Here is a 13,459-nt window from a genome sequence, read left to right as displayed (position 1 = left end):
CACACTTAACTAAGCGAGAAAAAAATTATGGTGCATGTATGGAGATGATGTGTTGAGAGAATGAAAGTTTGCAAAACTGGTTTACAAAATTTCGTTCTTGCAATTTCAATATTGAAGATGCACCACATTATGGATGGCCAGTTGAAGCCAATGAAAACAAAATAAAGTTACTGATTGAAGCAAACTGCCAAATAACAACATGTGAAATCACTAAGAGATTAAATTTGTTGAATTGAACTGTTTATGATTACTTGAAATGAATTGGTTTCATTTCAAAGCGCGATATATGGGTTTCACATGTTCTTAAAGAAAGTTGCTCTCTTTGGTAAGGAAATTTTTTTCTGAGCTTTTACTAGACAATTTAACAATTGATTCAAAAGTGTATTGCCATTGAGTAAATAAATATCATCAAACAGAAAAGGCCCGAATTGATCAACAAAACAGGTGTAGTGTTTTATCATGATAATTCCAAATTTCACACAAGTTTGGTAAATCATCAGAAACTGTTACAGCTTAGATGGGATGTGCTATCACATCAACCATACTCGCCAGATCAGACACCCTCAGATTATTACTTGTTCTGGTCTATACAAATTTGTTTAAACTGTAAGACATTTACTTGAAGTGAAAATGGCAAAAATTACTTGGATCAGTTGTTTTGTAAGCAAACATCAAAACTTTTATGAACATGGAATCATGCTACTACCAGAAACGATGGCAACAGGTATTTGACCAAAATGGTCAGTATATAATTCAATAAAATATTTATTTGTTATAAGAATATTAGGTGTTTTTCCATGGAAAAAAAACGAAATTACTTTCCGAACAACCCAATAATAAGAGCTGAAACAACATGTAGGGAAGGAAAAAGAAAAACAAGGAAATATCTAAACTATAAATAAAAGAAAAATGGCAATTATCTCAATGCTAGAAAAATGGCAATTTTTCTAGCAATTTCTTGTCAAGTTTTAATTTCTTACATCTTTCTTTTTCAATTCTTCTTAACTGCCCTTGTTTTGTTGTCTCTTGTTTCTGTTCTTATTTCTTCTTAGCATCTAAATATTCCTTGCATTTCGCATTGACAATTTGAACTATGGAAAGTTTTTTAGTTATAACTAACTAACTCTGGTTTATTTTTTTTCAAATCTTTAAAGGACTCTTGCATATCATTACTGAATTTAATCTACCTTCATCCAATGAAGCTCTTAAGTTTGATAAAGCTTATGCAGAAATTAAAAATCTTCTTCCAACATCATTTCCTGATAATTTTTAAAATAACTATAATTTAATTTTACCATTATAATTATTATAACTTTAATTGCCTATGTAAAATGTTAAATATTGTATTAAATAAAGTACATTTTTGTTTTCTATAGTATACTGCTAACTCTTAATAAACCTTTAGCTAATTAATACTGTTTGATTATTTTATTCTACTATACTAACAGACAAACTTGACATTGCCTAAATTAAACAACCAGTAAACTTTTAATATAGTTTCCCATTGGTTAATATCATCACATAAGAATGTCTAGTTTTATATTTTTGTAAAATCACTGTATATTCTGTATAACTGTATGTGTTTGTAAAATCACTGTTTTGCATGTTCAGAATAAATATCATAAAAAGCTTCTGTCTGAATAAACATTTCATAAAAATTTTTGTAGAATGCATTATTCATACTAATTGTCACTTACTTACATTTAATTTTATTTCGTTAACATGTAATAAATATTAAAATTTATCTTAAAGTTAATTTTTATATTTACTAAACATATTTAGATTTATATATAATTTTGCTCTGTTGTGCAATCATTAATGCAAATTCAAACAACCTACTGTTTTAGGTTTGAATTCACATTAATTTAACCTAAAACAGTAGGTTTATTGTTTATTTATAAATATTTTTTATGAAATCTTTTTATATTTTTACTATAAAATTAATACATACACAAATGAAAAGCTATCATTAAATTTAGTGATGTAATCACCAAAATCACTAAATTTCTTCATTTTTGAGATTTCATAAGAAATAACTGATGAAGTTAATACAGAATAAAAATTATTTTTATTTCATATTAATTTATTCTAATATCATTTTAAAATAAATGTTAGAATAAATTAATTCAAGCAGATGTTGACACTTATAATGTGCTACAAAGAATTTAATAAAAACTTACATGAAGTGGAGTCAATCCACTACTATCCAGAATATTTGCATTAGCTCCTGCCTGCAGAAGCATAAGTAAAATTTCATCATGACCTATAATACTGGCTAAGTGAACTGCAGTTTGTCCTTCATGATTTTTTGCATCCAGATTATGATATCCAGATTTTAAAAGTTCTCCCACAACAGTGACATCACCTGTTATTAGAAAATGATTCTTCTTGTAATACTAATAATATATTTCATATTTTAATATATATATATACACACAAAATAAAAAACACCAAATAATTGGGAATTATTCAAAAAATATTAAGCTGGTAAACTTAACATTTTGTAAAATATTGCAGTTTTAACTTAAAATATTACAAATAAATTAGCAGGCTACTGTCTAAAAAATTATTAGAAATTGAAATAAAAATACTTTTAAAAGACACAAAAAAGATCTATTATAGCAGTAGAAGAATTTCATCTTGNGGAACCTAACCCCCCTTTTTGCACTAGTTCTTTGTTTCGTATAACACGGATTCGCATAACACAGAAATTTTTTGGAATGTAACTCCCATGTTATACGGGGGTTACCTGTAAATTAGAAACAACATAACAATTACAATTTTTTTTTTTTTGGGTTATTTAAATCTGTAACAGCAGTTAGTTTAACTTTAATTAATGAAATAATTAAAAAATTGTTACATAGTGATGTTAGTAGCAATTTTAAATTATCTAGAACTTTGTTTATATTTATAAAAAAATATATTCTATTTCCTTTTATTAAAGCTAGGATACAAATAAATCCTCAAAAATAAAAATGCTATTAAAAATAAACCATGTCTCAAATAAACCCCAAAGTTGAAAAGCATGGATAACACTAAAGTACTACACTGTATAGAATAATATAGTTTAGAGCAATAGATAAGAAATTTAACTAAAATTTTACCTCTTCAAATTATCTGGAATCAGATAGCATTTTCTATTCCAGATTAACAAGAACATTTCATGAAATAAAATTATAAATATTGTTGAATATTGAGCATGGGGAATGTCATAACTGAATTCATAAGTTGCTGAAGGATAATTAGTAAAACTCAAATTCAAAAAAAAACGGCACATTTAAACTAGAAAATGGTAGTCAAAATCCTGATTCCACCAATAACATCAAAACAAATATGAATGACAATGTAATAATCAAACTGAAAGACATAATCAGGTTTAACTATGAAAACAGTAATCATTTCACATGTTGTAGCTGTATCCCATAAATTCAGTCAATAAAGGGTTTTGATAGATCTAAAAATGTATATGTAATTAAGAAGTTATTTCTTTTGATTTTTACTCACTCATCTGTTGTTGCAAGATGTGAGGGATGAACAGACCCACAATAAAGTGTTATTTTAAATTTTAATTATTGGAAACTTTAATCGGTTAAATTCGAGCGTTTTATCGAGTTAGGCTAAAAGCCATAAAAATTATTTCCCACGGAGTTTGTTCCTTGTTGAGTCGGATCCAGTTAGTCAGGGATGTGTCACCAGGAACTTTCGATGGAGAGCCCATATTGGATGCCAGACCCTTAACAACAACCACCTGACCTAATGGAAAAACCCGAGAGAGAAAAAAAAAAAAAAAAAAAAACCCCAAGAAGAGAGTCGTCTTCAAAAGTCCGCCCAACAACGTCGTCCTCCAGAAACAAAATCGTGACCCAGGATTCAAATTGTGACCCAGGATTAAAACCATGAGAAAAAATCGTGCCTGGTTAAGCCTCTACACTCCTCCATGCCTCCACACCAGTGAACGGACAAGATTCGGAACTAGTGGAAAGAACAGTCCATCGACAAGGTATTTATCAACCCGCGATTCGTTTGTAAACTCTCTTTCTTGATGGGCCTCTCTTAAATAGGGGAACTATGACCGAAATTGACTCTCTCTGTATTTCCTTTAGTTTCATTAAAATTGTTAATTGTTAGCAACCATGGAATCCAATTAATTTACTTCCTTGTCTCTCTCCTCACCTCTACTCGGAATCCAATCGCTCACCCGCTACCGCTCGCGTGACGTAACGTCGCGATTTCCGAGTCCTGCGAGACTCGGTGGTGTCAGATTCAGGTCTCCTGATGTGGTGTCAAAGAGACACTGACCCTACGGTCACACAAGGTAATAAACCAGGCATCAAAAAATCCCAGGTCAATCAATATATTCAGTCAACTTGCATTAATACAAATCTGTAGGGAAACAATAGTTAGTTCACTTTATCAAGAATTTGTAATAATGATTTTCAAAATCAAGATCACATAATTTAGGGAGTTAAGGCTTAATAGGCAATCAAATCTCTAAATTATAATATTTTGAATTAATTTACCAAATAAAGTTAAATAAAATTAAATNCTCCTGATGTGGTGTCAAAGAGACACCGACCCTACGGTCACACAAGGTAATAAACCAGGCATCAAAAAATCCCAGGTCAATCAATATATTCAGTCAACTTGCATTAATACAAATCTGTAGGGAAACAATAGTTAGTTCACTTTATCAAGAATTTGTAATAATGATTTTCAAAATCAAGATCACATAATTTAGGGAGTTAAGGCTTAATAGGCAATCAAAATCTCTAAATTATAATATTTTGAATTAATTTACCAAATAAAGTTAAATAAAATTAAATTCATTTACAAAAACAAATTAATGTTCTAAGTGATTTTCAAATCAAACAAAAAGAAGGAGGTGATAGTATTTGCCATTTAAGTGTGAAGCAGTATATCAGAGTGGTTAAACAAAACAAAGCTAAAAGAAATCTGATTTTTTTTCTGTTGAAGATTATTTGGAAAAGTAGAAAATATTTCTTTGGGTCAAAAGAATAAAATAAGACTTAAATTTCATAAAAAGTAGTTAAACCTTGCATCACTATTATGCACTTCCCTATATGCAAACTAGCATGTTTGCATGGGACCACATCCATTTAAAGGGGTAAGAATCCTTAAACTTACCCTATTTTCTGAATGTAACAGAATGGCCTGCTAAAACCAGATGTTTGAATTGCTCTACAATTGCAGGTCAAACTTGTCTTTTCTTGCTAGAAGAAAATCTATTATACTCAAAATGAAACCTTTGTTACAGTACCACTTTTTGCTGTTCATGTCAAACAGTGTAAAAAACAACCATTATTGGAAATAGGGTTGTGAAGGTAATTTACAGTTTGGTTTAACTTTTGTTCACTTTATTGCCTGAAAATTAATATTGTGACTAGGGTTTCTCATTTCCCAGTCCATTGCTTGTCCTGGAATTTTTAGAAAAAAGTGGGTTTCAAGATCTGTTTCCTGGGATATAATTAATTATTTTTAAGATATAAAATAGATCTTAAAATCGTACGATATAATCATTTTTTATTTAAAGTAACTTAATAAAATAATAATAATAATAATAATGCTGTGTAAAATATGTATTAAAAATTGCCTTTGAATTACGTAGAAATTTTAAGAAATAAAAAAATTTTATTAAAGTTTGTTAGAAACTGTTCACAGAAAAAAAAAAAACCTTTGAATTGAGTTGAAAATCTAAAGAAAAAAATGAACTTAGATCAAACTTCTAACTTAAAAGGTAATTTTCGTTTTTTAAATAAAACATAATTCAAAATATTATTGTAAATTTTATAATAAGATTTTAAAAAGCAAAGATAGTCAATACTCCGATCACTCAATCTGGTTCTTATTTTAGTAATGAAATGTCCTGCTACAGAGAATGCTCATTCCAATTCAATTGATGTGAGTGGAATCGTCTTTAATGTACTTAAGACAAGACAGATGTTATGTGTTTTTTCACCTATAGCCTCAAAGACTTCTAGTTCATTTTCAAGATGCGTTGCAGTACTTTTTTGTTGTGTAGTATTCTTGATTTATCTACTTGGCTTAAAATTAACTAACCTTATAAAGCCTTGCAGATATATTTTTAATGTATCACAAATGTTTTTGGTCCACCCTAAGACCTTCTTCAGATGAAGTTCTATTAGAGAAAACTTTTTCTGGTGCGATTCCATTCTATTCCATTTCCGACGTGTTCTCAACATTTGTTATACATTAAAAAATATTTGCAAAACTTTATAAGATTAGTGTGATATATATTTGTCAATGCTTTGTTTATGAGATGGATTTTATTGTATTCTGACAGTTTGTGAGTTAATTATACTTTCTATTTGCAAAATTTCCTCAACCTTAACACAAAAGAAAAAAATGAACTTTTAAGAAATTGGCAGGATTTCCTGGGATATTTTCTGGGTTAAAAAACAGCCAGGATTACCAGGATCCCATTAGAGAAACCCTAATTGTGAACAATGTTATTTTGCAAGGGCAATGGCAAAATTTGTTTTATCAGTATTCTTTTTAAGGCAAGACAACTATATATATATTCAGTTCTAAAACTGACAACACACGACTCATGCATACTATAGCTGTGTGATTACACTGCATACCTGTTAGTTATTATAAACAACAAAATCTACCAGCATGTAACGTAACTTTTCTGGCTTTAATGAGATTTTATTAAAACATAACTTTTATATTATAATTATAATAAATAAAATTGCATGTGGCACCATTTATTATGAGATTTTATTACAAAAAACATTAATGTTTTTGATTATTATAAAATGGCAAAAAGCTTAATTTTGAGGGCAGAAATGACTTATAAAAAAGTGTAAATGCTAATAACAAATAAAATCATTAAGTCTAATCTCATTAGAGATATGATATATGACATCCCTCTATCTCCCCACACCTTGACCTTTAACCACCAGAACTTAACAGCATCATTGCTCTTTATACACAAGCTACCATGCCAAATTTCATTTCGTCACCATTATCCCATCATGAGATATTAAATGAAATCGATGTCAACACACACATCCCACAGAATTTTTTTTTTCCTTTTTTTGGGTTCAGGGGTCTCAAAACATGGATTTTTGCAAAAAACTCAAAAGGTCAACTTTGACACGATTCCAATACTTTTCCTTGTTATCTATACATAACAGCCAGGAAAGTAATATATGATAAGAAAACTAACATAAATAATATAAAAACAAAAGACTAGTAAAATTCCAATCACAAGTAAATTTTCAATACAGTCAATTCCATTTAATTGGGCCACCAGTTAATCCAGACAGCCACTTTATTGGGCCAAATCCCAAAGAACAGAAACCAAACTAATAAATTAATACATAATTTAATCACTTAATTGGGAAAGTAGCAGAAAAGGAATTTAGCAAGTTTTGATATATTTTAGGGATCTTCCAAAAATATGTAGACACAACATACATTAATGTTGTGTAGGCTTAATGATTGGCAGAGACAGCGATTTTGTCTTTCACTCAGGCAGTTCAGTTTTTCCAGAGGGGTCACCTTAGCGGGATGTATCACACAGGGATCCTGTCTGAGATGGACCTGAATGTGAGCTACTGACCCTGCTCTGGATTGAACTGGACAATTCCTTTAAAAGCGAAGGGATAAAGATCCCCGGATAATTTTTCAAGGTGTCTTGACAGAGTTGGAAGACAGCTAGAGTTTCCTTGGAAGGTATTATGTGCATAATTACGTCTAGATTCGAATAATCATCTAATCATTGAAACCAGCATCCGGATCTGACGAATTCTATGGACGCTCATGCTGAAGTGGCCTATCTCCAAGTAAAGGAAACTGTGTAAGACCGTATGGTGACTTTTGGATGAAACCTTTCCTTTCTCCCTTTTTAGTAAGAACATGCTCTAACTAAAATGGGAGAAAGAAAAAATCATTTGAGCAGGAATGAATCAAACAGTCAACCCTTGTGTACATCACTACTAATACTGTATTTGGCAACACTAGCATGATGCAAATCAGTTATTTATCATTATGAGTCTGGTAAATTTATAGTACAAATATTCTCTGTATTTTGGTTTAATAAAACATTAAAATAGGTACTTAATTATTATTTTTACCTACTTATTTATTTACCTACATATTACATATTTTATTTTAAAATTTATTATTAGTTTGTTTAATTGGGGCAGCTGCTTAACCTTCTGTTAGTCGCATGGGTCTGACAGACCCGACGCAATTTTCAGTCAAAATTTTTTACTATTAAATATTTTTTGAAAAATTTGAAAAAATTAATATTCCTCAAACTTTTTAATTAGATTAACATGCTGTTAAAATTTTTTGCATAGCAACGCTCATTTTTTAGAAAAAAAATGCTTTACGAGTCGCATGGGTATGACAGACCCATGCGACTCACGGAGGGGGTAAAAAAACGTCAATTAATTTGTCGCCGTTGCCGATAGCGAGTGTCGCAATAACTTTATCGCGCTGAAGTTGTCGCGCGGTGTCTATTATACTTTATAATATCGTTATTTATTTATATATTTATATTTTTTTTTTTTTTTTGTTATAATATTGTTTTCAAAATTAATGTCTAATTAACTTTTAATCATTTTAATTATTATTCTATTTTTATCATATAATTTTTATATATTACTTATGATGATTCTTCGTATATTAGACGATGCAAGTTGGCATTTTTTTACATTTACTAACCAATGGGAAACTTGTGAAAACAGTCTAGCTATAAATTGCCGGGAAATATCTCCCCCCTTTCGGCAATGATCTTGGAAATCAAATGTAAACAATCGCTGTAAATTCGCTTGTTTTATTCGCGTTTTGAGCTATAAATTGTTAATTAAATATTGTTTCACAATGTATATACGAGTAAGCATGTTCTCAAAACTGTCTAGCAATAAATATTCCCGGGAAACTCCAACTCTCTATAGTAAGTCTATGGAAGATGTTATTGCTGTTAATTGGCTTTAAAATTTTTGTTTCTACGCCTATTACACTGTAATTGGTAATTTATATTATGACTGATTTAAGTTCAACGAATGAGAGGTTTCTTCAGAACCATCTGGTCTGGATTTTCCCGCGAAGAACCAATCAACGTGATTAAAGTCAGAATGTAAGCAAACCTTACAAATAGCTATCTTCTTCATTTTAGAGCCGTAATTCTGGTAATTTTACTCCTGAATGTTCCTGACAAAACAAACATTTGTTTAAATAACGTCAATTAAAATGAAAAGTAGCGAAATTAGAGCTGAAAACGATGAAAATGGCGATTAACTAACTTTTATTTACATTCTGACATTGATTTAAGTGAAAGGCTAATTCTTATCGCAGTCAATTTCCCACAAGACAATTCTGAGAAGATGCTTACTCGATCAAACGAAATAAAAGAACTACAGTATATGTTAGCTAATTAGCCCCTAAACATTATGAGAGCTAATTAGATATAAAGTGAAAAATTACAACTATGCGACAATCATATCGCATAGCTATCATTATTGTAAAATCAAATAATCTAAATTAATCTGATAAAAATACTTTAAATTGTTATCTGCAATTATTATCTATTTATTTTCCATCGCTAAACAACAAAACAAAACTAAAACAAGAACGTAAACTACATTTTAAGTAATTATAAATGAAATCGCTGCGTTTAATCGCGTTACGACTTTGTTGTCGCGCAATACGCAACGCGCGACAGAAAAAAACAAAAATAAATTATGACAATACAAATTGTGAAAATTACAAAATTTTTGATAATTGCATTTTTATAACATTCAGGTATTGACATGGATGTATTTTTTAAGTATTATTTTGTAAAAATTTTATATTATGAAGAAAACAAATTTCAGAATCGAGAGCATGTCGTAAATTGCCGAATTTTTGATGGTCCACCCATTATTTTTTCGATCGCTTCTTTTCATGCACAGAAAACATTTATAACTAAACTATAAGCAAATAATTTTGATGGATTCTATAATATTTTGAACGATGTCAATTTTTGAAAATAGGTGATCGAGTTAAGCCTAACACACGACTATATCAGATAAAAAATTAAAAATAAAATTTATGTCTAAAAATCATACGAAACTATCTATTAAATCATAAAGACAACATTCTTATGAGTAAAATGAAGTAAAATCTTTGTCAATTAGTCGATTTACAACTCAGAAAAGAAGTGTTGAAAATAGAGTCATAAAACAATTAACGTTTATTGACTTTCGCGGTAGGGGGTAACGCGGGGTCGGTTGACAAATTTTCTCGCAGTAGTGCAAAAGTTCTACTCACTTCGCTTGAAAGTGTCATATTTCTTCCCCACTTACAAACAAACCCGATGGCAATCGGTGAAACAGGAGATAAATTACAGCGAGTTGAAATTTGATATGTTTATTTTTTTGCGTTTTTCGTATCGAATTACATAAAAATAAATATTAATAAATTCATTTTGTCAATACGCAAGTAATTTATATCACTAGATAGAAAACAAAGCGCAGAATCCAACTAAAAAACTGTAGTTTCTTTACGCAATAGATAAAATTGAATTATTTCATATTAAAAACACTGGGTCTGTAAGACCCATGCGACTCAAGTAAGGGCCCCATTCCTAGCGACTTACGGAGGGTTAATTATGCCAAAATGGATTAGTCCCAATGTGTCCCAATTAAGTAGAATCAACTGTATATGGAAGAATGTTAAATATAATGACAAAATGTACAATATATAATAAAATAGAAAATGTAAAAAAATAAAAATTTTGATAATGGTTAATGTTATCAATATGAGGCTGTTGATAAATTACATAATAGAGATATGGGTGGTAAGTACGCAGGTAATCCTTATGACATGTTACAGGGGTAGAGGAATGTTTATCAAACATTATGTAATGCTAGAGACTATCCTTGGATAACAGTATGTTTTATTTTTGTTTATGAAGTATTATATAGTAAACTATACTGTTTATGTGACTGCTTTATACCTAACTAATAAAATAATGTAACTTTCTGTACTGTAAATTATTCCTTAGTACAATTAAGGAGTTTTATTGAGGATATACATTATGTAATTTTGGGATAATATGCACATTACAGAGCATTACAAAAAGTGGGATGGTAGTTGAAAACTATAAAAATAGTATTACATAATTTATAGATGACCACTATACTAAAACATAGTGAATCTTCATTTATTTCATATTATTTGATATAAAAGCTAGAAGTGACTGAGAAAAGTTAGTCAAGTATTTTTAATAAACTGCCAAACAATTAGAAATAATAGCCTTTGCATTTATATTTTCATCCTAATTTTCTATAATTATAACTATAACTCTGAAATTATACATGAATTCAAAACACTTTGTCTTAAAATTATATTAGAAAACAGCTAATCATAAATAAGTTATATATCAATTGTAATACATGTATCAAAATGAAATCAATAATTTTTTTAATACACTTAAATATTAATTTCAGACAATTCCTAAAAATCTATGTAAATTAGGATTGAAGATTATATATACGAGGGCTGTTCGGAAAGTTCGCGGCCTCAAATAGAACAACAAACAAAATAATGTTAAAACTTTTTTATTTTTCAATGTAGTCTCCTTTGTTAGCAATGCACTTATTCCAGCGATGTTCTAGCTTTTTTATGCCATTACAATAGGTCGATTTGTCAAGGTGTGCAAAATACTCGTTTACTTCAGAGATGACTTTGTCATTTGAGTGGAATCTCTTTCCAACCAAGAATTATTTTAAATTTGGAAAAAGGTGGAAGTCACTGGGGGCCAAATCAGGTGAGTACGGTGAATGTGGAACTAATTGGAAGCTAAGTTCGTTTATTTTTTGTTCAGTGATTCTGGCATTATCGTGGTGAAACAGAACCTTCTTCTTCAAGTGTGGCCTCTTCGATTTCTTTCTTCAGTTTTTCCAAAAGTATACAGTAATAGACAGCATTGATGGTCTTTCCTCTTTCTAGGTAGTCAATAAAGATGATTCCTTTAGCATCCCCAAAAAACCGAGGCCATCACTTTCCCCGCTGATGGAACTGTTTTTGCCTTCTTTGGTGGTGGCGAACTGGGGTGTTTCCATTGCTTCGACTGTTCTTTTGTTTCAGGAGTGTAGTAATGGATCCACGTTTCGTCAGTAGTCACAAACCGACGCAAGAAATCCCGTGGGTTTTTCTTGTAGAAGTCCAAACACTTCTTTGACATCAAAGTGCGAACACGTCTTTGCTCAGCGGTCAGCAGATGCGGCACCCAACTTGCTGAGACCTTCGTCATACCCAAATTTTCGGTTAGATGTGGTGCACTCGGTCGACAGAGATGCCTGTTGTCTCAGCTATCTCACGCGTTTTCAAACGGCGATCTGCTAACACCAAATCGTAAACTTTGTCGATATTTTTTTCAGTGACAGCAGTTGACGGCCGTCCGCTGCGAGGGTCATGTTTCACACTCTCTCTGCCAGATTTAAAAAGGGCTGTCCATTTTTTCACAGTGGTGTACGAAGGAGCAGACTCTCCCAAAACTTCATCCATGTCAGCTTTGATTTGAGATGCGGTCAACCCTTTTTTCGTCAGGTATTTTATGACCGCACGAGTCTCCGTCTTCTCCATTTTTGACAAAGCATGTGCACATTGACTATCTGCTAAGCTGTCGTGGCAAAACTTTACGACAAATCAAGCGGAAATTGGTATCGTATCTTTAGCAAGGATGGCTGAATTATTCCCGCCAAAAATTAAATTGATCGCAGCGCCGCATATAGGCAAGGCCGCGAACTTTTCGAACAGCCCTCGTATATATATATAGATTTCATATATTAGATTTATAGATATATAAAAATAATTTTATAAAAAAGCATTTTTCTCATTTTCAAAATTTGCTTGAAATAATCTGTTTTCCTATACTTACCCTCACGAGTAGCTCTATGTAAAAGGTTTGTCCTACCATGTCTTCTAGTATCATGAGGTGGTGGCTGACCTTTGCACATCTTACTAAGTTTTGTTGACAATCCTTGAGCATCTTCCTGATAGTGATTAATCAATACTTCTAACCCTTTAAATAAAATTCTTCATAAAACAAATATTTAACTATAATCTTAAATTGTTAATGTATAAGTTAGTTTGTACTGAATTTGAATCCTAACAAGAATTATAAATATGATCAGTTTCTTTTCCTACTAGCAATAAAATTAAGAGAAAGTACTTAAATTAACCATTATCTTTTTATCATCATCATCAAACATTATGTTGACTGTTCAATATAAGATCATTATTTCAAATGTCCTCTATTATTTTTAATATTGTATTAATATCAATCTGAATGAATAAAGCTATCTATCTAATGAACTTAAAGCTCTTAAAAAATAAAATATAGTATTATGAAAACTTTTTTAAATGTATCAGTGAAAATTTTCACAGATATATTAATTAAATTTATCATCTTTAACAA

General features: G+C 30.4%; 1 protein-coding gene across 3 annotated transcripts in view; it reads right to left on the bottom strand.

Moving 5' to 3' along the window:
* The window catches only part of LOC111636487 (tyrosine-protein kinase shark-like), a 78,519-nt gene that overhangs the window by 36,117 nt on the left and 28,943 nt on the right, over window positions 1–13,459 (bottom strand). For all 3 annotated transcript variants that reach the window (XM_023381747.1, XM_023381749.1, XM_023381748.1), the window contains 2 exons: window positions 12,920–13,063; window positions 2,181–2,365 (listed from right to left, as the gene is read on the bottom strand). In XM_023381747.1, coding sequence (XP_023237515.1) covers window positions 2,181–2,365; window positions 12,920–13,063 — 329 coding nt within the window. The remainder of the gene's footprint in view (window positions 1–2,180; window positions 2,366–12,919; window positions 13,064–13,459) is intronic.

Source organism: Centruroides sculpturatus, unplaced genomic scaffold (genome assembly GCF_000671375.1).
Source record: "Centruroides sculpturatus isolate CEXI.00-Female unplaced genomic scaffold, Cexi_2.0 scaffold1044, whole genome shotgun sequence".
Taxonomy (NCBI): Eukaryota; Metazoa; Arthropoda; class Arachnida; order Scorpiones; family Buthidae; genus Centruroides; species Centruroides sculpturatus.
This window is presented reverse-complemented; position numbering and strand designations above follow the sequence as displayed.